The 25,242-nt window shown below is 46.5% G+C and overlaps 1 protein-coding gene across 1 annotated transcript in view; it reads right to left on the bottom strand.

Moving 5' to 3' along the window:
* Positions 1-25,242, bottom strand: part of ECPAS (Ecm29 proteasome adaptor and scaffold) — a 117,756-nt gene that overhangs the window by 33,037 nt on the left and 59,477 nt on the right. Inside the window, 10 exon segments of the mRNA XM_048504627.1 lie at positions 755-802; positions 2,039-2,144; positions 3,853-3,932; positions 6,059-6,226; positions 8,310-8,427; positions 9,481-9,549; positions 17,117-17,231; positions 19,458-19,512; positions 22,428-22,573; positions 22,920-23,043. Coding sequence (XP_048360584.1) covers positions 755-802; positions 2,039-2,144; positions 3,853-3,932; positions 6,059-6,226; positions 8,310-8,427; positions 9,481-9,549; positions 17,117-17,231; positions 19,458-19,512; positions 22,428-22,573; positions 22,920-23,043 — 1,029 coding nt within the window.

The following is a 25,242-nucleotide window of genomic DNA, read 5'->3' as shown; positions in this document are numbered from 1 at the left end:
CAGGGCACCCCGAGGCACTTGTTTACAGAGAGTCTGGGTTTTATATCTTGGGGTGGTGACCGGAAAAGGAAGCACGTTTCTTTCATGCATTCAAACAGGCAGCATGTGAGAGAAACAGGGAATATGACAAGTGGAACCTAAAAAGCCTTTTAAAACTAACACATGGGATGGTTCAGATGGAATGCCAAACCACCATTGGGCACCATTAGAACAAGCCCTGTGCTCATGAGCTCCCTCTCTCCTTCTTATACAGCTCAAGACATTTAATGGCTTCTCCTTAGAGCAGTGGTGGCGAACCTTTGGCACTCCAGATGTTATGGACCAGTGGCCAATTGGCCATGCTGGCAAAGGCTGATGGGAATTGTAGTCCATAACATCTGGAGTGCCAAAGGTTACCCACCACGGCCTTAAAGCCACACCACCATAATTTGCCATTCCGTCCAATTTGCCAAACTAGCACTCTCCCTCCAAGTCAGCACTGCGAATCAATCAGATCAGGAGTGGAAGCACAAACCATGGTTTGGTGGTTCGGAGGTATTGTCAAACGATGAAGTCTGAGTTCAAGCAGAAATCACTGTAAGCAGGCGAGGAGAAAGGAGGGAATCTGCAAGAACCGGGCTCATTCGTACGTCACCAGACCATGGTTTGATTATTAGCTCTCGATCATCCTTCTAGGTTAAATTGCTTTGGATGGTAAAATTCTGCTGGAGGTAATAGAGCGGCTTTAGCTTGTACCATGTGAATTACAACTTACCTTACTTAAAGTTTTCAGGGCCAATTCGGCTGCTTTTCGAACAGATTCCTAAAAAACAGAAGAGGGAAAAGGGAATTTAATTCTGCTTGAAAATCACTTCGTCACTATCACAATAAATGTTTTGTTCTCTTTCCACCTCGCTCCAGTTTCTTGCTTTAGGCTCCAAAAAGCACTCCAAGAGGAAAGTAAATGAAGATAGGAGTTGCCTCATGGGCAGAGATAAGGATCCACATACACATATTTTATACATGAATGCAGAGGCGTAGCTGGGTAGTTCCCAGCATTCCCAACAGGAATGTAGTTCCCACCAGAACAGGCCTTCCTGTTCTGATGGGAACTACATTTCCCAGGATACGTTGGGAAATGTAGCTCCCACCAGAACAGGAAGGCCTCCAGCCTGCTCGATTTTCTAAAGTGTGTGGGGGGGACGCTGTGGGGGGATTGGGGTCGGGGCCGTGGGGGATTTTGCGCCCCCCACATGACCCAAATTTGTGCGCCCAGTGCGTTGCACACCCCCCGTCCCCTGGGAGCTTCGCCGCTGCAGGAAGGTAGTTTCAGAGTAGTCACAGAGAGAGATGCCATTCAACAAGTGCGGGCCCGAGCAGCATGAAGGCGCCGCTTTCCACCTCCCTTTCCGAGGGAGGTTTTTGGAAAGTGCAACCTTCCCATTGGCGCGGTGCAAACCGCACTGTGCCGAAGGTGACGCTTTCCCGTCCCCCCCCCCCCATTCACCTCATCCTCCAGCGTCAGTCTGGAGGGCTGCTGAGACCCGCCCACGCTGCCCTCTGACCCCTGGAGGTCGGAGGGCAGCATGGGCAGGTCCCTGCAGCCCTCCAGACCGACGCTGGAGGACGAGGTGAGTGGGGGGAACGCAGAAGGGGAAAGGGCCTCTGAGAGCCAAATGTCATGTTATGCATGTCTATGATAGACGCATGGGTCCCAACTGGGTCCCAACTGGACAGAAAAGCCAGGTATACATATATAAATAATATTTTCTTTTCTATTTTAATGCATCTCTACATTTGATAGGCATAACAGTGCTGGGTAAGGGGCATTTAACTCTACCCCCATTTGCCACTCCCCCCTCCAAACTAGATTATTCCCACTAAGCTTCTATTAATGGGAAGAAGGGAATTCCCCCAAACGACTCCAATGGAAGAAGAAAACTGCTCAAGATTCTAGTCAGGAACTGTTTTTGAAGGCCTCAGCTTATTTCCTGCAGAGAAAGTGAATATAATAATAAAACAGTTTTTCAACACAAGAAGCAGCTTTATGTTTAAGTACCTTAATGTCATCTTGCACTCTGAACAGAGTCTCCCAAATTTCTGGAATTTTATCAATAATGTCGTCCAAGGGTCTTCCTCTGAGCAAGTCATTCAGTGCTAGACAGCTATGGAAATAAATTTATTATTTTTTACTACTACTACTACTACTACTACTACTACTACTACTACTACTACTACTACTACACTGCAGTAATGTACCATTTTGGATCAATCCAGCCATGGAAAAAGAAATGTGGTTTTCTCAGAAATTACCTATCATGTCCAGATGTTAGTTAGTTGTTTGTTTGTTTGTTTGTTAGTTAGTTAGTTAGAATTAGATTTTTATACCGCCCTCCCCCATCATGTCTTTTGAACTAACTGCTTTTGACAAACTTGTTTCGGAGTGGTGGGATAAATATATCCAAAATGTAAATTTAAAAAATGGCTAAACGGGGTCGATTGGAAAAATGCTCTAGATCTGATCCTCATTTAGTTCTCAAAATCACTTTCACTATAATCAGTGCCTAACTTAAAGCTTCCTTCTCACTATCAAAACTGGCCTTAAGATAACTGATGCCATCATGTTCTAAAAGAAGATTTTTATGGGTCTATGCTATAGTCAGTCCAGATGGAACAGGAAATTCACTCCTGGAAGAAGCGTGGGACCTGCATCTTTGAACTATAACTAAGAAAATGAAACTGTCATATCTATGCTGGCTCTAGCGGGTACTTTGATTATACAGATAGCCGTGCCTCAGTGGTAATTTTTCAGCCAATAACGCCTGAAATTCTACAGCTAGAATTCCAAGAAACACAGCAAGCAGTTCTGCAATTGTATCTTCTGATGCCAGCTACCAATCTAGATAGTACATTTTTCTCCCAGCTTTCCCTCGCAGAGGTCAGGACAGTTCACAAGGTTCTTATCCAACACTGTGAAACAGGGAAGGCTGACAAGCTTTATGGATCAGTTCATACATTTGGTCTCTTTCTTCCTCTTTCACAGACACACGCACGCACACCCATAACTACATCCTACTGTTTCAGTGTTCTTCAAGTTTTGGGAGTAGTTTTGTTGCCAGTAAGCATATGGGAAGATGCAGAAAAAGGAATGCCACACAAGACCCTAAAAAGTCTACATGCAGCCCTTTTCCTACCGTTTTCAAGAGCCGCTTATTTAACATAGTATTACTGGTTCAGTGTCAACGTTTGAATTTTAGCTGATTTGATCTGTGTACTTTCCCCCCCTTCTATACTATCCGCTTTCATAGTCTGATGTCGGCATCCATTTCATTCAAGAATTCTTGTCTTCTGTTTACATTTCTATCCCTTAGGTCAGGGGTCCCCAGCCTTTTCAAGCCTTTGGAATTCTGACACAGCGTGGTGAGCACAGCCACAATATGGCTGCCACAGGGGGTGGAGCCAATTATAACATGGCTGATGGAGACAGCAGAGCCCCACGTTCAGGGGAAATCAAAGCGCAGGGCAAAGGAGGATTAATTTTTGTAAAAGGCACTGGAAAAAAGCTACCACTGAGGGGGCGGCTGCTACTGAAACAATGTTATTTTAGATTGTATAATTTTTTTATTTTTTTTTATTTATTATTACGGCCTTTTGGCCAGCCAATAGTTTAAACTATTGTATAATAGATCTGTAATGGTCAATCAGAAGCCCTGTTACCTGGTGTGGCCACACCCAGTTCCTTGGTGAGCGCACCCACCTTAATTATTATTATTTTTAAAAACCTAGAAAACCTAATATTGGAAAATCTCATGTGCATTTCTTGACTATCAAAAAGCAACTCTGCTTCACCACAGCAAATACTTTCGGCAGTACCTGGATTCTCGAATCCGCCACATGTTGCTGGTCAGGTTGCTTATTAAATCGTCAAGGATTTCTTTCATATATTTATCTACCTGAAAAGAAGGAAACCTACTGTAAAATGATCACTTTCTCCGAAGCCACAACTCAGTACTAACGTAACACAGAATGAGTCTACTGCAAAGTTACAACTGCATGGAACCATAGCTCCCAGGTTAAGACCTCCAAAGTCTTTCCATGTGAACAATAAAAGTTGACAAGCTAAGAAATTCTAAACAAAAAACAAGAGACCAGCATGGGGTAACGTGTGTCAAACAGAAGAAACAACTCAGAGCTGCTACTAACAATGATTTTCCTACATCAACAGTCCTTGTGCATACAAAAGTTACGTACAACTTCATACATGGGAACACACACATTTAATCTCACGCATTAATAATGGGAAGCTGTAACCAATCATATGACGACACAGTGAAATGGTCATCTATGCTTCACAGTATTTCTGCAAGAAAAATTTGATTGTTTTCTTACACAGTTATTATTACTACCATGTGGGACACAGATTTACAGAGGATCACTTGTCACCCTGTTACAGGGCACCTGTTCCATTCCACACTACTAATCCTTACTGCCCTTACTGATGGGATTTTAAGAGGCCCTCTCCTATTGCTCTGTGTCAGTGGTTCTCAACCTTCCTAATGACGCAACCCTTTAATACATAAGAACATAAGAACAAGCCAGGTGGATCAGACCAGAGTCCATCTAATCCAGCTTTCTGTACTCGCAGTGGCCCACCAGGTGCCTCTGGGAGCTCACATGCAGGATGTGAAAGCAATGGCCTTCTGTGGCTGTTGCTCCTGAGCACCTGGACTGTTAAGGCATTTGCAATCTCAGATCAAAGAGGATCAAGATTGGTAGCCATAAATCGACTTCTCCTCCATAAATCTGTCCAAGCCCCTTTTAAAGCTAAAAATACAGTTCCTCATGTTGTGGTGACCCCCAACCCTAACATTTATCCATTTTACAGATGGAGAACACTGATGCAGAGAGTCTTAGGCGACCCCTGTGAAAGGGTCGTTCGACCCCCAAAGGGGTCCCGACCCCCAGGTTGAGAACCACTGCTCTGTCTGCTGTGTTGTCAAGAGGATAATTAGGTGTTGGCACTGGCAAACCTTATCATAAAGGTTATTCCCATGACACTGTATTGAAGTGCATCACGTTCACTTCAAGAAGTTCAGAATATCCATGAGGATTCGTTCCAAGGGGGAGGGGCCAGTGCTTAAAATTTGTTGCAACGTTTGTCTTTGCCCTGACCAGTCAGCTTCAGAGCTCTGCCAAGCTCCTTGTCTTGACTTCTGACGAGTAACAACCAAGATGAAAAATATGGAAACCTTAATTAGCTTGCTTTATGCAGGTCAGAGAACTGTGATTTTTTAGCACAAACACTGGGTTAACCTGGCATAACGTTCTGATCAATTTTAGAATGGAATACATCAAGTACAGCCCCTATTTTATTTTAAGGGGATTAATCAGGGGGGAAAAGTCAAAGACTAAAAAGCAACAAGCCGGGCAACTTTTCAGTATGTGTGTACGCAAGCAGATTTCATCTGTCTCCGAAGGGGTTTCAGGTAGCCAGTTCTAGGTTGACTCTGTCGTCTATCCTTCCAATGTCAATAAAATAAGCACCTAGCTTGCTGGGAGTAAAGTGTAGACAAGTGGGGAAGGCAATGGCAAACCACTCTGTAAACATAGTCTGCCTAGTAAGCGTCATGATGTGAAGTCACGCCAGGGGTCAGTAATGACCGGATGCTTGCACAGGGGGGCTACCTTTGCCTTTTAAAAATCTCAAGCCTCACAAAACACTAAGAAGAAGAAGAGTTTGGATATAAATCCCTGCAGGAGACTCAAAGGGGCTTACAATCTCCTTGCCCTTCCCCCCTCACAACAAACACCCTGTGAGGTGGGTGGGGCTGAGAGAGCTCCAAGACGCTGTGACTAGCCCAAGGTCACCCAGCTGGCGTGTGTGGGAGTGTACAGGCTAATCTGAACTCCCCAGATAAGCCTCCACAGCTCAGGCGGCAGAGCTGGGAATCAAACCCGGTTCCTCCAGATTAGATACACGAGCTCTTAACCTCCTACGCCACTGCTGCCACTAACATATGCAACTAGTTGCCAAAACACAGTGACGACACTGGAGTGGAAATGCTTCTCATTCACTTACTGCAGATTTATCGGTCACCAGCGCATTCCAGATGCTGGTCATAGCTTGCCGAATCCCAATATTGGGGTCGAACTGGTAGCGATAAAGACGAGGAAGTAGTTGGGAGAGAAAAGGAGCCAGCTGTTCCCCAGCTTTGGTAGCAATCACGTTAAAACCAAAAGCAGCCCCCTGGGAAAAACACAAGAATAAAAAAAAAACACATTGTTGAAATCAACTGCTAAGAGTCTCGTTCAGGCTGACGTCCACGCAAGCCACACAGATTATGGGGAAGCGATTGGATAGTCGTGAGAAAATTTTCAATACAGCAAAGTCCTCATTATTACTATGTGCAGGCAGTGGAGGGATCCAAAAATTTTAGTAACAGGTTCCCACGGTGGTGGGATTCAAACAGTGGCATAGCGCCAATGGGGCTGGGCGGGGCAGGACGGGGGCATGGCTGGGCATTCTGGGGGCGGGGCATTAATAATTTCTCCGTTACTGTAGAAAACCCTTACTGTAAACAAAAAAGTTCCTCATTTCCAGCTGGTATCTTTCTGTCCATAATTTAAACTCGTTATAGCAAGTCCTATCGTCTACTGCCAACAGAAACAACTACTTCTCCTCGAATTGACTGCCTGTCAAAGACTTCATACTTTCAAATAAGTATCAAAAGAAGGAGACTTTCCTTAAACAAGGAACTTTACCATATTTCTAAAACATGTTTTTAAAACAGCCCAACGGGGAGAATTATCCCGTTTTCTACCTTCGCTAACCAGCCACATAGGAAACAACAGGACTTCATGATTTTTGGACCGAACGGAATTTCTAACGGAAAAGCGGACCCAATTAGTAACCCCCTCTCGGCACACACAAATAATTAGTAACCCACTCTCGGGAACTGCTGAGAACCTGCTGGATCCCACCTCTGTGTGCAGGGTATCCACAGAAAGAAGGTAAATGGGAATGGGAACACACTGGGGTCTGAATCACTTAGCTTGACCTTGCCAGAAGGTCTTTCCCGTCCTTTCTATGTCCTTAGATCAGTGATGGCGAACCTTTTCGAGACTGAGTGCCCAAATTGCAACCCAAACCCCGCTTATTTATCGCAAAGTGCCAACCTGGCAATTTAACTTGAATGCTGAAGTTTTAGTTTGGAAAAAACCGGTTGGCTCCCTCTTCTTCTGCCCCCCCACTGCTCGAGCAGGGGCCAGCCTGCTCTAGCCTCCAGCAAGTCCCACGCACACTGCTCTGTGCCTCTCTAGCATCTCTGCCTCCTCTGACCCCACCCCCCTCGGGCAGCAGCCACCCGGAGCAGTCGAGTCTTCCCTGCTCACCGCGGTGTGCGCACGTCATTCTCAATGGGCCAAGCAAGCCTAGATGTGTGTGTGGGGGGGATGATTTTCTGCCCTCCACATGATGAACTCTGTGAGTGCGTGCCCACAGAGAGGGCTCCGAGTGCCACCTCTGGCACCCGTGCCATTGGTTCGCCATCACTGCCTTAGATTCTATGAGGCTGATCTTCAGTCCACTATTTAGAAACAGTAGCTCAGTATTCCCCTGAATACACACATTTGGTTGAATTCTGGGAGGTGTTGAAAACTCGGAACATATATTATTTGAATGCTCATACTATGATGAGATACGTTGGATGCTTCTGTCCTTTGACCAGACAAACTCTCCTTTGGCTAAGAAAGAAAAGGTTAAAATACTGTTATCAGATACCAATAAAAATCTAACGTATTCTGTTGCCAAGTTTGCCTGGATATCAAGTAAAATCAGGAAGGCCCGACAGAGCACTACTGGCTCTGCCAGCTAATCCTCATTATTAATTATTATTAGACTGACCTTCCACTCATCATCTAGAGCTAATGTTCTGAGTTCCTGAGGCCTATTATCTGCATTTTGTTAACTGTTTTAATCTGTATATTTGTAATATCTGTAAATTTTATGATTTTAATTCTTTTGGATCTTGCTGGTCAATAACTGTAAATAAACTATGATGATGGTTGAATTCTGTGGACTGGGGTAGGGGATTTTTGCCAATTCCTCCTTTCTCTAGCAGACCTCCGACTCTCCCATCACACCATTCCGGTGCGGTGCGGGGCTCATTTGGAGGACAAACGAGTAGAAATGAATAGAAATTTGAGCTACGGCAGAGAAGAGGCGGCAAGGGAGTCACAGTCTGACAGAAATCCCCACCATTTACGGAAATCTTCCATGGGATCCACCCGTTCACACAGTTCTTCCATGAATAAATCTGAATCTGAATTACCTTCCGGGAGTTCCACATCGCATGGTGATTAGCCAGATTCATGAATTTGTACACCAAGTCTGGCTGGTTGAGGTCACTAGCGAGTGAACAGAGCTCCTGGTATGTAGAGAGACCCTGGCTTGGGAAAACAGAAACAAAACGAGAATGTCACTTTTGGGGAGAGGACTTGTAGAAGTAAATTGGACATTTATTACACACTAGCGGGCCCGGCCACGCTTCGCTGTGGCTCCGGGGAGGGGGGTTCGGAAGGGTGGCACGGCTCACTGGGCCGGTGGGATGCGGCTCGAGCGCGTGCGAGAGGCCCATCGGGGCGAGCTGCTGGCACATGCTGGGAGGGTCCCGTCCCAGGGCCAAGCTTCGCTTTCAGTGGCTCGCTGGCTCGGCTGGGTCATCGGGACGCCTTCTCTGCCATGGCCAAGACCGCAGGAATGGAAGGGAGGAGGGAGGGGAGAGGGCTACAGTGTGCTTCCTGTGGCAGGGTTGTGAACGCTCCTTCTTCCTCTCCCTGTGGGCAGCAGCAGGCAGTGTAGCATGGCATGAATGTGCACGGCGCTGTGAAGACGGGCAAGGCAGGCCCCTTCCCCGGATCGGCGGGCCCTGATTGGTCCGCCACAGGTTTGGGGAAACATGTGTTCTACCGGGCTTCAGTGTGACCTGCAAGCCCGGTGAAGGTCGCAAAACCTGCCCACCAGGGGAACGGACGTCGTGTCAAAATTTGGGAGCAATCGGTCCAGCCGTTTCGGCGTTAGGGCGTGACTAACAAAATCACAGTTATACCCTGTTCAGGATAAAGATGACAGGAGATTTGTGAATTCATCCGCCATTTCCTGACTGCCTTTGTTCTAGAATGCTCCGCTTGGGTCCTAGTGCCTTGGGGGACAGAACTAGGTAGGTACTGGGACCCAAGTGGAACATTCTAGAACAAAGAGGGTCCAGAAAATGGCAGATGAATTCACAAATCTCCTGTCCTCTTTATCCTGAACAAGGTACAACGAGGGTGGGAGGAGAATCCGCAATAAAATCCTCTGGAAAAAAATCAGAAGATTCAGAATGAGTAGAATTGTTGCTTGAGAAAAAAAGATCCAAGAAGGATTCTCCCAATAGTTAATCCAAACAGGAAGGATTCTTCAAACATTTAATCCAAAAAACACAATCCAATCAGCAAGCTTACCCATCTGGAGTTTTGCCGAGGCCAGATCCCTGGAACACCACGGTTTCTCCACTCACGTCATGCCTGATTCTAAGGGGAAAAATGCTTTCATGTACAAGATCCTGACAATCAGAGACTTGATAATTCTTGGTACCAACAAAGTTACTGTTCAGAATTGCTCTTACAGGAGCAGCAGTGGCGTAGGAGGTTAAGAACTCGTGTATCTAATCTGGAGGGACCGGGTTTGATTCCCAGCTCTGCCGCCTGAGCTGTGGAGGCTTATCTGGGGAATTCAGATTAGCCTGTACACTCCCACAAACGCCAGCTGGGTGACCTTGGGCTAGTCACAGCTTCTCAGAGCTCTCTCAGCCCCACCTACCTCACAGGGTGTTTGTTCTGAGGGGGGAAGGGCAAGGAGATTGTAAGCCCCTTTGAGTCTCCTGCAGGAGAGAAAGGGGGGATATAAATCTGAACTCTTCTTCTTCTTCTAGGCGTCTATTGATATATTTGACACAGCAACAGGTATCCCAAAGAGGGGGAACCAGCATAACTATGAGACAAAATTCCAGGGCCCCAAATCATCCTGGCTGCCTGTGAGGGGCAAGCAAGTCATGTGATATATTTGCACACCATGTTGGGGGTGCAAGTGGTTGATGGACGGAAGAAATCCCCACACGAGGCTTGACCGGGACCTGTAAAAGCAGGCCCAAAAAACGAACCAGGAAATGGACAGGATGACCACCACTTGAGAAAGGCCCACCAACTTGTGTGCCAGGTGTAATATCTCCGTGGCATTGCCACCTGTCAAAATCAGGGAGGAAGTCAAAGCATACGAAATCAACACATGTTGAAATTTAATCACCCTGACCACAGGGACACTATGTGTGCTGAAACAGAGGCTTCCACAAGTCCGTCTCCAGCTGGATGGGAAACCCTGTGTGATAGCAGGTCCTCCTAGCATGCTTCCCTCTATAACAGCTAAGGCTGCATGCAAAAGCCCACTTAATCAATGATGCTGAAATTCCACTCAGTTCAGGAGTGAGAAAGGGGACTGGATTCAAGCCTTCACTGGTTCTAAAGGGCATATGAGCAGCGGTGGCGTAGTGGTTAAGAGCAGGTGTACTCTGATCTGGAGGAACCAGGTTTGATTCCCCGCTCTGCCGCCTGAGCTGTGGAGGCTTATCTGGGGAACTCAGATTAGCCTGTGCACTCCCACACTCACCAGCTGGGTGACCTCTGAGCTCTCTCAGTCCCACCTACTTCACAGGATGTTTTTTGGGAGGGAGGGGGGAAGGGAAAGGAGTTAGTAAGCCCCTTTGAGTCTCCTATAGGAGAGAAAGGAGGGATATAAATCCAACTTTTCTTCTTCTTCTTAATACATCAACTTCCACAAAGGTATAAATAGCCTGAGTAATATATTGCACAAGTGGAAAGCTAAAAATGAACTTAACGGTCATTCAGTCTGACTCACTACATTTAGGTCAGCATGCAGAACTTAACAGGCTCCCTAGAAAGTAGCCCCATTAAATTTAATGAGACTCGCTGTCAAATAAAAAAGTTTTGAGATATTTGATGGTTGCGATTACTTTTGGAAAGAAAATTTTCAATCGGAGCAAAAAAAAAAAAGGCAGCCAGTATCCACAAAGGTGTCTAACTGACCAATCCAGAAGAAGAAGAAGAGTTTGGATTTATATCCCCCCTTTCTCTCCTGTAGGAGACTCAAAGGGGCTTACAAACAACTTTCCCTTCCCCCCTCACAACAAACACCCTGTGAGGTAGGTGGGGCTGAGAGAGCTCCGAGAAGATGTGACTAGCCCAAGGTCACCCAGCTGGCGTGTGTGGGAGTGCACAGGCTAATCTGAATTCCCCAGATAAGCCTCCACAGCTCAAGCGGCAGAGCTGAGAATCAAACCCGGTCCCTCCAGATTAGATACACGAGCTCTTAACCTCCTACGCCACTGCTGCAGAATGGCCACAGAAGGCGGTGTGGACTCGTACTGACACTTTTGCCTTCCTGGCTGGGATAAGTAGTATTTATGTCAGCTAGGACAGCAAACAGGGAGGAAGGCAGGCACTGCAGAGTTCCGCAGAACCTGACCCGCTTCCAACAGCCACTGCCAGAGTTGCACCGTACCAACTCATAGGCCCGTGGTGGCGAACCTTTGGCACTCCAGATGTTATGGACTACAATTCCCATCAGCAACCCCACATGGAACCTCTGAATGGTAAGATATAAGAAGAAAGGGAAAACAGGAATGTGGAGGGGGAAGAAAAAGGGAAGGGCAAGGAACTGGAACAAGCAGCCTTGTAAGAAAGCTGAAGGAACAGAAATCGTGACGGCGAAAAGGACAGCCGACGAAGGGGGAAGAGCGCAGCTGGGGCAAGCGGCTGGGTACAAAAGGAGACTGAAAGGGACGAGGGAGCCACCATCCATCACCTGGCAAGTATAATTTCCTATGGCCGTGGACTGCAATTGGCCATGCTGGAACATAAGAACATAAGAACATAAGAACAAGCCAGCTGGATCAGACCAGAGTCCATCTAGTCCAGCTCTCTGCTACTCGCAGTGGCCCACCAGGTGCCTTTGGGAGTTCACATGTAGGATGTGAAAGCAATGGCCTTCTGCGGCTGTTGCTCCCGATCACCTGGACTGTTAAGGCATTTGCAATCTCAGATCAAAGAAGATCAAGATTGGTAGCCATAAATTGACTTCTCCTCCATAAATCTGTCCAAGCCCCTTTTAAAGCTATCCAGGTTAGTGGCCATCACCACCAACCTCCCCAGGTGGCAGCATATTCCAAACACCAATCACATGTTGCGTGAAGAAGTGTTTCCTTTTATTAGTTCTAATTCTTCCCCCCAGCATTTTCAATGAATGCCCCCTGGTTCTAGTATTGTGAGAAAGAGAGAAAAATTTCTCTCTGTCAACATTTTCTACCCCATGCATAATTTTATAGGACTTCAATCATATCCCCCCCCTCAGACGCCTTCCTCTCTCCAAACTAAAGAGTCCCCAAACGCTGCAGCCTCTCCTCCATAAGGAAGGTGCTCCAGTCCCCTAATCATCCTCGTTGCCCTTCTCTCGCACTTTTTTTCTATCTCTTCAATATCCTTTTTGAGATGGTGGTGACCAGGAACTGAACACAGTACTCCAGAATTAGTGTGGTTTTCACGCACCTAACTGATATTTATATAAGGGCATGACAATCTTTGCAGTTTTATTTTCAATTCCTTTCTGATTGTATCCCCAGCATAGAGTTTGCTCTTTTCCACAGCTGCCACACATTGAGTTGACATTCCCATGGAACTATCAACTAAGACGCCCAAATCCCTTTCCTGGTCTGTGACTGGATAGCTTACTGGACCAGCCCTGTGGAAGCTGTGGTATGTGCAAGCTTTGGATTTTTTTTGGCCCTATGCATCACTTTGCATTTTGCTACATTGAACTGCATTTGCCATTTCTTAGCCTATACTCTACCTAATTTATCAAAGTCCGGGCTTGGAGCTCCTACCAAGTAATCCTTTGTGGTTCTCACCACCCTCACATAATAATTTGGTATCATCTTGCAAACTTACACTGCATCAGCTTACCCACCCCTACTTCCAGGTCATTTTATGAATAGGTTAAAGAGCACTGGTCCCCAATCAATGATCCTTGGGGACACCACTCCCCCACATCTTCTCCATTGTGAGAAATTCTCCCATTTACACCCACTCTTTTGGCTTCCTGTTTCTCAACCAGTTTTTTAATCCCATAGGAGGGACTTCCCCTCTTATTTCTCTCATTGCTGCTGAGTTTTTCTCAATAGCTCTCTGGTGGAGGAACGTTGTCAAAAGTTTCCTTTTTGGAAACCAAGTAGACAATGTCCACTGGTTCTCCCCTCTTTATCCACATACGCGTTACCTATTTTACATCCTCAAAGGAACTCTAGTAAGTTTGTAAGACAGGATTTCTGTTCCCTCTGCAAAAGCCATGCTGACTCTTTCTCTCCAGCAGGTTTTGCTTTTGTACATGTTTCTTACTCTAATTTTATCTTTAATGACAGATTCTACTTCAATTTGCCAGGAAACAGATGTGTCAAACTGACTGGCCTGTAATTTCGGGTCCCCCCTAGATCCTTTCTTAAAGATTGGTGTGACATTAGCCCATCTTCCAGTCTTCAGGGATGGGAGCCTGATTCTCAAGGGATAAGTTGCCATATTAAAGTGGAGAACATCAGCAATTTCATGCGGAGCTCTTTAAGAAACCTCTTTGGAGTGAATGCAATCTGGGCCGGGGATTTGGTAGCATTTTAGTTTATCAATAATGGCTGCCAGAACTTCTTTTCCTCTGTCTACCACTATCATTATACCGTTAGTTCCTCGGATTCGCCTCCTAAGAAGTTTCTTGGTTCAGGTGCAGGGAATTTTCCTCACCTCCTCTTGGGTGAAGACAGATGCAAAGAATTCATTCAGCTTCTCTGCAATCTCCCCTTGTCATCTTTTAGCACACCCCTTTGTTCCTTTGTCATCTAACGGGCTCACCGCTTCCCTTGCTGGCTTCCTGCTTTTTTGATGTGTAACTCTGAAGAACTGTTTGTTGCTGGTTTTGATGTGTTCACAGCCATGCGTTCCTCATAATCCTCCTTTTTTTGCCTCCCTTACAGCTAACTTGCTTCTCTTTGCCACCATTTGTGTCTCTCCTTCTGGTATCCCCTTTGTATCAGTTAAGTTGGACTTCCATTTTCTGTAAAAAGACATCTTTTTTCCCCTAATAATTTCCCTCCAACGCCCCTTTCTTGTTAACCATGGTGGCTTTCTTTTGGACTGGGCGCTGCCTTTCCTAACCTGTGGAGACACATTCCAGTTGAGCTTTTAAGACTGTGTTGCTTTTTAAATAACCTCCAAGCATCTTGGGACATTTTTGACTCCTCTCTTGATTTTCCCTTTCAGCTTCCTCACAAGACTATCCCCCCTCATCTCTTTGAGAGAAATTTCCCTTTCTGAAGGCTTAATGTAACTACATTGGCAGTTGTCACTTGTTCAGCATGCAGAGATACTGAATCTGACAGCATTGTAGTGCGGCTGTTCCCCTATCGGCTCAACAACACTGATTCTCCTCGCACCAGGTCCCAATGGGTCCCACATAGAATTAGATCTAGGATCACATCTCCCCTGGTCTTTGGTTCTACAAACCACCTGCTCTAAGCCACAGTCATTTTAGCAGCATATCCAGGAACATGTTCTGCTCTCCTTACTATGACCTGAACATGCACTTTTCCAGTTTAATATGGGGATAGTTAAAATTGCCCATTACCCACCGACATTTTTTGCTTTTGTTGGCCTCTCTAATTCTCTTTTTCCATCTCAGAATCCTCTTGTGCGCTTTGGTCAGGGGACGATAATTATATTCCTAATGTTGCAAACTATGCTTCACTCCTGGTATTGATATCCACAGTGCTTCTGTAGAGGAAATCAAAGCTCCCCCCTGCATTGTCTATTTTATGTGACACTATGCTCTCTTTGATGTAGAGGGGCCACCCCAACCCCAATAATGCCTCTGTCCTATCCCTTCCTGTAGAGCCTGTAACCTGGGATAAGCAGCATCCCACTGGTTCTCCCCTCATTCCACCATGTCTCTGTGGATGCCCACTATATCAATGTCCTCCTTCAAAACTCTGTACTCCAGCTCTCCCCATTTTGTAGGTCGAGATGCTTCTACACTATTAGCATAGGAGACACTTGTATACTCTGTCTCTGTCCCTAACCTGGGATTTATGTGTTTTGCCCTCTAGCCTTTTGTAGACATCATATCACTCTCTATCCCACATTAAGCTATGTTGCCTCTACTCTTGTATGTGGGTTGATTTAAAAAACCTCCTTCTCTGTCTGTATCCCCATGGACTCTGTATTCGAGAACCGAAGTCACCTCAGCTCCCATCGGCGGCTTTCCCCCAGGAATCAGTTTAAAAGCTGTTCTGCCACCTTTTTAATGCTGAGCGCTCCAGCAGCCTGGTTCCCTTCTTTGGTTAGGATGAAGCCCGTCCCTTTTGTACAGGCCTGCCTTTATCCCAAAAGGTTCCCCAGTTCCTGACAAATCCTGAAACCCTCTGCCTTGCAACGTCCACCTTCTCATCCACGCATTGAGACCCTGTATCTCCGCTTGCACTAGCTTTCGCCTCTGCCCCGGCGTGGAACAGGTAGTACGTTCTCAGAGAATGCCACCTTGGGGGGTCCTGGATTTTAACCTTTTTTTCCTAGCAGCCTAAATTTTAGCTTCCAGAACCTCCCGCCGCTACATTTCCCAATGTCATTGGTACCAATGTGGACCACAACTGCCTGACTCCACCCCAAAGGGGCTGGATGGGTGGGGGAATTTTTAGTCCATATAACATCTGGAGTGGCAAAGGTTACGCCACCACTGCTCATGGACTAATGCAGGGGTAGAGAACCTGCGGCTCTCCAGATGCAAATTCAGAGGAACTACACTCCCATCAGCCTCTGTCAGCATGGCCAATTGGCCATGCTGGTAGGGGCTGATGGGAATTGTAGTTCCTGAACATCTGGAGAGCCGCAGGTTCCCTACCCCTGGGCTAATGCAACTGGGAGCATTCTGTACACATTCCCAGAGGAAGAGCTGACATTAGTCGGCTCCAACTGGGCTCTGGCCCCAAGAATGCCACTGGCAATGGAGAAGACAGACTTACACCACGCTTCTGGGTGGCACAGCTTTGGTTTCCCCTATGAGTGCTTTCCAGAGGCCAGGGAGGTTTTTTTTTTCCGTTTCTTTTGCCTCCTGGCGCTGCTGGAAAGCCCTCTGGAGGTGGCCCACGGGCCCGGCGGCAGCAGCGGCAGCCCCGGCCACTTCCCAGATCAGGATTGCACTCTAGTTATCCTATTTCAGTTAGGTATGTATAGCTTCGTAGGCAAAAAGTCCCTAAGATTTCTAAAAGAAAGCACCACCCAGCAAACCTTTATATTTAAAAGTTATGTTCAAAGTTCTGCCTTTATTTATTTTATTTATTTTTTTCGATTTATAGACTGCCCCATCCCCAAGGGGCTCTGGGCGGTGTACAAGATCAATATAGATACAGATAAATAGAGGTCCACAATAGTGACCACACAACAATCAATACAATAGCTAAAATCCATTGAAATCTATTAAAACAGCGGTTAACGTAACAATGACAGGCATCCTATAACCCAATCCGTTAAAATCTCCCCCAAAAAGAAGGAGAGGCCAGACTCCTCTCTAGGAGGGTAACATAGATGGAACCAGAATTAAGGTGGTAAATAAATGCATAAAGCATAGGGGGGGGGGGGGGGGCGCACCACTCAGTGACTGGACACTCCAAAGGCCCTCGGGTGAACAATCCTTCAGCTGCCTGCCCACAGGCCCTCATGGAACTCACCAAGGTCCCGCAGGGCCCGGACAGCTGGAGGAAGAGTGTTCCACCAGGCCGGGGCCAGGGCTGTAAAGGTCCTGGCCCGTGTGGAGGCCCGCCGCATCATGGAGGAGCCAGGAACCACCAGCAAATTGGCCTCTGCTGAATGCAGAGGCCGACCCGGGACATATGGGGTAATGTGGTCTCTCAGGTATGAGGTCACTTTAAAGTCACTCCTTCCTTCCCACACACCTCCCAAGCATGCACCTCACAAACGATGGATTCACAGATACCTTTTCCCCGTCATCAGAGTATCAACAAGGGTAGTAACCAGCTCCTGTTGGTCTTGTTCGCTCCCAAGCTCATACACCAAACCAAGCCCTTTGGAAGCCACGTCTTGGCTGAGTTCTAGAAGAAACGCACAAAAAAGCCTGCTGCAACACATTTGACTGTTGTCGTCGTTTACGGAACTCGTAACTGGTCTAAGAATCAGGATTCTAAAAATATAGAAACTCTTGAAGCCAGCTCAGAGAATCCAAAGGCAACTCCAACAGTTCTCAGTTCTTTCTGGAAAGCATTATTAAAATGTAATAGTCTACAGCACTTTTCTAGAACTGGCTAAGGGTCTTCTCTGGAGCTGGGGACCACTAAAGGGAAGGACTAAAATGAAAGGAACAAGAAACCAAGGACAGATATAAGAGAGAACGAAAAGGGATTCATGGTACCCAGAAACACGAATATGTTGTAAATCCAGGGAGCAGCTTTTTCAGAAAACTTTAGCTTTCAAACAAATGATCTGTAAACCGGCCAGTAGAAAGACACAGACTGCCATGATGAAGCAATAAATGGACGATACTATCCAAAGAAGTTACATTATTCTATTGAAGGCCACTTTTCTCCAGATTAAAGATAGGTTTCCTCCTCTTCTCAACGAAAGGGAATGTTCTATGGTTCTATGAGAACCAACCCAAGTTCTCTTTCTCACAGAATACAAAGGGGACATAATCCTAGACAGCTACAACACAGGAAAAGCATTAACATTCTGCAACTGATGGGACAGGTCAGTTTTCTATTTTATACTTAGATATTCAGCCAGGTGACTGACAGTAGCAAAAAAAATCAAAGCATCTTTGTCTTCATGATGCTCTCCTCCGATCACATGAGATAACTTGTGGTTTTGGTGATCTATTAAGGTCTCGGTTTAAAACAGTAACCCAACACTAATTGATTAAGTTTTATGTTGGGACCCGCCCTGAGTCCTGTGGGGAAAGGGAGGGAAACAAATCCAATAAAATAAAAAATAAAATAAATATCAGTGCTGACTGGTTTCCGGGCTGTATGGCCGTGTTCTAGCAGACTTCTTTGTGACTCACATGCCAGGCTACTCTATTTAGATGGCCTCACCTTTTGACCTCAAAGTATATATCAATGATGGCAAACCTTTTCGAGACTGAGTGCCCAAATTGCAACCCAAAACCCACTTATTTATCGCAAAGTGCCAACACAGCAATTTAACCTGAATACTGAGGTTTTAGTTTAGAAAAAAACGGTTGGCTCCAAGGCACGCGTTACTTAGGAGCAACGCTTCAAATGGGTGAATCACAATCCTAGGAGGGTTTACTCAGAAGTAAGCTCCATTGCCAGCAACCGAGCTTACTCCCAGGTAAAGGATCATGCCCAGGCCAGCCTAGATGTGTGTGTGTGTGGGGGGGTGATTTTCCACCCCCCTCCCACATGATGAACTCTGTGCATGAGTGCCCACAGAGAGGGCTCTGAGTGCCACCTCTGGCATCCGTGCCATAGGTTCGCCACCACTGGTATATATAATCCACTTGCTTTCCATTCCTACTATCAAATCCTCTGAAGATGCCAGCCACAGATGCAGGCGAAACGTCAGGAGAGAATGCTGCTAGAACACGGCCATACAGCCCGGAAACCAGACAGCACCCCAGTGATTCCGGCCATGAAAGCCTTCGACAATACAATATCACTGTATTTTATCACTGAAAACAGTATGTCAACAGTTGATCATATGTCTCCCCCACGCCAAATGAAAACACAGAACGTTGGCATTAGAATAGCTTATTTTTAAATAGTTTTATTTTTAAAACCACTTTTTACTAAGGGTGACTGCAGAATCCATTAATGTTACAGGGGAAAATTTATTTTATTGTACCACTAAATGTCTAATATATTTAACTAAGGGTTGGCGGAAATTGGAAATAAACATTTAAACAATTATCAGGTATGGGGGGTGGAAATCTGCAACCAGGACCACCAGCAACATCACTGTATCACTCTGGCCCCTTCCGCACATGCAAAATAATGCGTTTTCAAACCACTTTCACAACTGTTTGCAAGTGGATTTTGCTATTCCGCACAGCTTCAAAGAGCACTGAAAGCAGTTTGAAAGTGCATTATTCTGCATCTGCGGAATGAGCCTCTGTATCACTGAACTCAGTACTAAACTTCACAGTTTCCAAAATAAGTTCAAACTGGAATTAAAATAATAAAATAGCTGCGTGAAAAGTCACCTTTTCTTCAGTCTTCAGTGTCTAATGTTTACTTGCATTTTTGAGAAGGAATTACATGTTTCAATCGAAAGGCAAAGGGCATAAACTCAATTCTACTTACCGTCACTATCAGAAAGGACAGACACAAATGCACTTTGAATTTCCTTGAGATGAGACTACAACAGTGGAGGAGAAAAACAAACAAACAAAAAAAGAGATCTTACATTCTAGAACAAACATCCTTCTTAAAAAACATCTAACAGTAGATTGTTGCTTCCTAATACATGTTTGAAATACACTATCTTGACCACTGCCCAAATTCCATCTTTAACTGCAAGAGAGGGGAACAGTTCGCTAGACAAACATGCCATTTAGCTAGGCGTGACAATTACCATCTCTGTGCAGTTAAGAGGACACACAAGGAGAAAAGACCTGTTCCTTCTGGTACTGTACCCATTTTCCACCTTGGAATGAAGAAAAAGGGGATTCTGAAGCCCATCTGAAGGAGGCACCAGCATTCACAGACAATCTCTTCCTTCCCCTCTCCTTGCAACAGTTCCACACATCACCAGAAAAGCTGATTTCTGGGGTCATGGGTTGGCAACCATTTGGGTCAGGAGACAGAAGTGGGAAGGGAGAAGGGGGTGAAATTGCATTCTCCTCTCTCTTCTGTCAGCTGAGAAGACAATAAACTACCTGGTTATTGAACCACATGGATCCTGGGATCCCAATAAATTAACTTTCCCAGGATCAGATGGCATTGCTGGGGAGAGGGAAACAAGAGAAAGCTCCCTTGATCCTTGTGCTGATAAAGGAACTAAACCAATATCTGACTCGGTCAAGGACATAGGTAAAGGGGGTTCATGGGCTCAAACCTGCCCCATTACATGTCCAAAGCTCGGCCCCTTCACCCCACCTGCCCTGCCCCACCCCACCCCCTCCCTCACCGGCTGGGCTCCCAGCCAGCAGCCCCCTCCTCCTTCCCCTCCAGGGAGAAGAGACTGCCGACCCCGGCCTCGGAGAGCTGCTTTTATAAACACTGAGGCCGGAGGCGTGGTCAAGCCTCCCAAGCCCCGTCCCCGGCCTCAGTGCTTATAAAAGCAGCTCTCCGAGGCTGGGGACGGCAGTCTCTTCTCCCCAGAGGGGAGGGAAGAAGGAACTGTCAGCTGGGATCCCAGATGGTAGGGGGTGGGGGAAGGGGCAGGGAGAAGTGGGAGGGGCAGGGGAGACTGCCATCCCCGGCCTTGGAGAACTGTTTTTATAAGCACTGAGGCCGGGGGCGGAGTTTAGGGAGGCGTAACCATGCCCCCCAGGGGTGGGTGGGGGCGTGGCCACGCCTGTGAACCCACCCCATAAGAAATCTATAGCTACGTCCCTGGACTAGGTCCAGAGACGGACAACACTGCCTCCAAGCAGCTTGTCTGCCATCGAAGGAAAGAGAACTGAGCTTCCTCTGCAATATTCAAACAATGCAAGTGTCCAGCACTACAAATATCTTCCAGGACAACAGGTCACATGTTTATCATTTTAAGTGGGAGTTCTCCAGTGGCATTAGCCATCATCTACTCTATGGCAAAAGGCAGCATCTCATCACCTCCTGCCGGTGGTACTCACTTCAAAGCTTGTGAACAGCCACAATTGCATTTACAATCAACCAAAGAGCCACGTTTACTTCCAGCCCTAACAGGAGGCCTGAACCTCAGGGAGGCTCACGGTTATTTGCTCTCCTGGCAATGGCTGTTTCAAGGTAAGATCAACCAGACAACCAAAAGCCCCACCAGGCCAGTGCCTGACCCACCTACCCAGCCCCATGTTGCAGGAACCATATTGGAAAACAATGCTCAGAAGAGCTACAGGGCGGCACGTCAAAGGATCAGGCATGGCTCCCGAAGCACAGGGTATCGCTGCCTTATATAGTCAAGGGAGTTTTGGAAAAGGTGCTTGTCCACAGAGGCCCTAAGTTTCCAATGCTTTTTTTCCAATGCCAGCAGTTCAAGGAGAACAGAAAGCCAGAATACAGAAGGGCAAAACGGCTGACCTCCACTCGGGCCAGGACCTTTACGGAACACTCTTCCTCCAGCGGTCCGGGCCCTGCGGGACCTTGGTGAGTTCCGCAGGGCCTGTAAGACGGAGTTGTTCTGCCGGGCTTTTGGGGTGTTCAGCCGCTGAAAGTGCCCCCCCTCCCTCCTTTTCATCTTATAGGTAGGGTCCATTCCATCTGTAGGACCCACTCTTTTTCTTTCTCCCTCGGGAGGGTCTAAGAGGGATTTTGCAGGCATTGCTGTATCATGTATTAATTTGCTGCATTTTAAATATGTTATTTAGTGATTAATTTATATATTGTTTTTATGCTTATTGTATTTGAATTTTATGTTGTCCACCCTTCGGGGGTTGGGCAGGATATAAATTTGAAAAATAAATAAATAAATAAATAAATAAATAAATAAATAAATTAAAAAAAAATAAAAAAAAGGCACAAAGGATGAGAAGTAGGAAGAAAGCAGGAACAGCCGCCGTCTTCCTTGTATATGTTGCTGGGATGGCCCTGTCTGGGGCGCCCGTGGCATGCTGCTGCTGGCCAGCTTGCAGCAGGAAGTCTCCCGTGGCGGTGGACAGCAGGTCAGAGCCAGAGCTCCACCACATGGTTGGGGTTTGGGAGAGGGAGAGGAAGGAGAAGGATGGAGGGTAGACAGAGGTAGAGATTGAGAAGGCTCTTTGCTGAAAAGGGAGCGCTGGAGAAGGGAAGGCAGCCTCGCAGGGAGGCTCGTAAGCGGTATGGAGAAAGGGAGGAAAGGAAGGTCTCGAGATGGAAGAGAGCAGAGCAGGTAATCCAAAGGTCTACTCCCCACGGAGGCAGGAAGTAAACTGAGGGGAAGGGGGCAGTCCCGCACAACAGGAAAGGGGAAAAGTTTATTTCCTGGGACAGTGGGAACTGCCCACAAGATGTCCTCCAGCCCAGGGGAGAAGCAGGAAGAGGTTAACAAAAAAAAATTCAAATCCAAAGCAGAACAAAAAAGGGGGAGGGAGAAATTCAAGGGAGAGAGGGAGGGAGGGAGAGAGAGAGCACACATGTGCTTGATTCATTTCCTACCTTCACTTCTTTATGGTTGCTCAGCTTCTTCGCCAGTGACAAAAGCCAGATGCAGGCAGCCTGTCTTACGTGAGGGTTGGGGCTGACAATATGCTTGTTCAAAATGACATCCAAGACCCAGGGGACCACGTCATTAACCTTCACATCTGTGGCGATTGAAGAAATGGGGAGGGGGGGAGAAAAAGAATCGAGACAAGATTATTACAGGATGAAAGAAAAGATGGGGACTTATCCCCTGCTCCCAGGTGTGGGAAGACCGGACTTGGAAAACCCGAGGGTGCCTGGGAAATGTTTGCTCTCAGCTTTCTCCTCCCATCTCTCACCAATAAAATCTCCACGACACTGTCGTAGGAACATGGGATTGGACAGCGGCTTACTTCGGAAAAGTCATAGTGTAAGAGGCTCCCACTGATATCGACCTGTTACTTATTCAGGGGGAAAGGAATAAAACCTTGTGCCTGCAAACGTTTTCTAGATCGTCTCTAGACTTACCAGCCGGAGGGGTATACTCTTCTTCAGCCACCATCCATGCGTCGCGGGCAGCAACGGAGCTGGTTCCGATGGCAGCATTGGTTATAGCTTCGCCAACAGTGAACTGGAGCTCAATTTGCTTGGCCTAAAAGATAAGGAGCAGCAGTGGCGTAGGAGGTTAAGAGCTCGTGTATCTAATCTGGAGGAACCGGGTTTGATTCCCCGCTCTGCCGCCTGAGCTGTGGAGGCTTATCTGGGGAATTCAGATTAGCCTGTACGCTCCCACACACGCCAGCTGGGTGACCTTGGGCTAGTCACAGCTTCTCGGAGTTCTCTTAGCCCCACCTACCTCACAGGGTGTTTGTTGTGAGGGGGAAGGAAAAGGAGTTTGTAAGCCCATTTGAGTCTCCTACAGGAGAGAAAGGGGGGATATAAATCCAAACTCTTCTTCTTCTTCTACTTCTTCTTCTAAGGCAGGGAAAGAACTGACGGTTCTACTTAGAAGAAGAAGAGTTTGGATTTATATCCCCCTTTCTCTCCTGTAGGAGACTCAAAGGGGCTTATAATCTCCTTGCCCTTCCCCCCTCACAACAAACACCCTGTGAGGTGGGTGGGGCTGAGAGAGCTCCGAAAAGCTGTGACTAGGCCAAGGTCACCCAGCTGGCGTGTGTGGGAGTGCACAGGCTAATCTGAATTCCCCAGATAAGCCACCACAACTCAAACGGCAGGGCTGGGAGTCAAATCCGGTTCCTTCAGATCAGAGTGCACCTGCTCTCAGCCACTACGCCACTGCAACTTAGACAAGAGACCAGTTCCTTATGTCACAGAACGTCAAAGGAACAAGGGTAGTGCAGGCTTCTTGGATGAGGTAACCAAAGATGTTCAGAGGAAGTCATCAACATCCTTCTAACATTTAAACCGGCCACACTTCAATGCCAAGCCTCCCCCACCCTGATGCAACTTCACAGTTCTCATATGGGGGTTGGGAAAAATGTTCTGGAAGAGGCAGGGATTTTCCATCAATCTAAATTTTTGAAGCAAGAAAGACCCCTGGAGAGAAACAATCCATTTTAACAGATGCATAATGGAGACCAGGATGATTGAGGGACTGGAGCACCTTCCTTAAGAGGAGAGGCTGGAACGTTTGGGACTCCTTAGTTTGGAGAGAAAACATCTATGGAGAGATATGATTGAAGTCAATAAAATTATGCATGGGGTAGAAAATGTCAACAGAGAGAAATTTTTCTCTCTTTCTCACAATACTAAAACCAGAAAGCATACATTGAAAATGCTGGGGGGAAGAATTAGGACTAATAAAAGGAAACATTTCCTCACGCAACTCGTGATTGGTGTTTGGAATATGCTGCCACAGGAGGTGGTGATTGCCACTAACCTGGATAGCTTTAAAAGGGGCTTGGACAGATTTATGGAGAAGTCGATGTATGGCTACCAATCTTGATCCTCCTTGATCTGAGATTACAAATGCCTTAGCAGACCAGGTGCTCAGGAGCAGCAGCAGCAGCAGGCCATTGCTTTCACATCTTGCACGTGAGCTCCCAAAGGCACCTGGTGGGCCACTGTGAGTAGCAGAGTGCTGGACTAGATGGACTCTGGTCTGATCCAGTAGGGTCTTTCTTATGTTCTTAAGTTGGGAGCTGGTGAAGCACAGTGCCAAAGGCTACAAGCCAAAGGACAGTTTTCTAGAAGTGAACCCCAATGAACCAAGTTGGACTTACTTCAGAGTAGACCTATTGAGGATTGCTCCTAGAGAGACTAAGGTTGCCACTTCAAATATTACTTCAGCAAAAACTCATTAGATGATCTTAGGTAAGCAATACTCTCAGCCTCAATCTCCTCAATACATAGTTGATACTATGGCCTACCTTATAATATTGTTGGCAAAAGTACTGTGTTGCCATCACAGAATGTACTACATAAATGCTACTTAATTACTATTACTTGGCTTCAAAGGAAAGAGAAAAAGCACGTGAAATTATAAACCTGATTAGCTGATCCAACAGGCAATTTAAAAGAAGAGATACACTGACACCAGGAATGGAACATGGAAGGAAAGTGCATAGCACTGTACAGTACCTTCAGTCTCAACCAAGAGTCAAGTGAATCTTAAAAACCTACTGCAAATGAGGTTCCTTTACAAAAACACGGACATGTGAAAAGCAGAATTAAACCTTGATTTTTAAGCTGAATGTTCATTTTAGGCAAAATGTTCTTTTTGGGTAGAGAGTAGGGTTAGATGTATTGTCGAAGGCTTTCACAGCCGGAATCACTGGGGTGCTGTGTGGTTTCCAGGCTGTATGGCCGTGTTCTAGCAGCATTCTCTCCT

This window comes from Sphaerodactylus townsendi, linkage group LG07 (assembly GCF_021028975.2).
Source record: "Sphaerodactylus townsendi isolate TG3544 linkage group LG07, MPM_Stown_v2.3, whole genome shotgun sequence".
Classification (NCBI taxonomy): Eukaryota; Metazoa; Chordata; class Lepidosauria; order Squamata; family Sphaerodactylidae; genus Sphaerodactylus; species Sphaerodactylus townsendi.
Note: the sequence above shows the minus strand (reverse complement) of the source record. Positions and strands in the feature narration are given on the sequence as shown.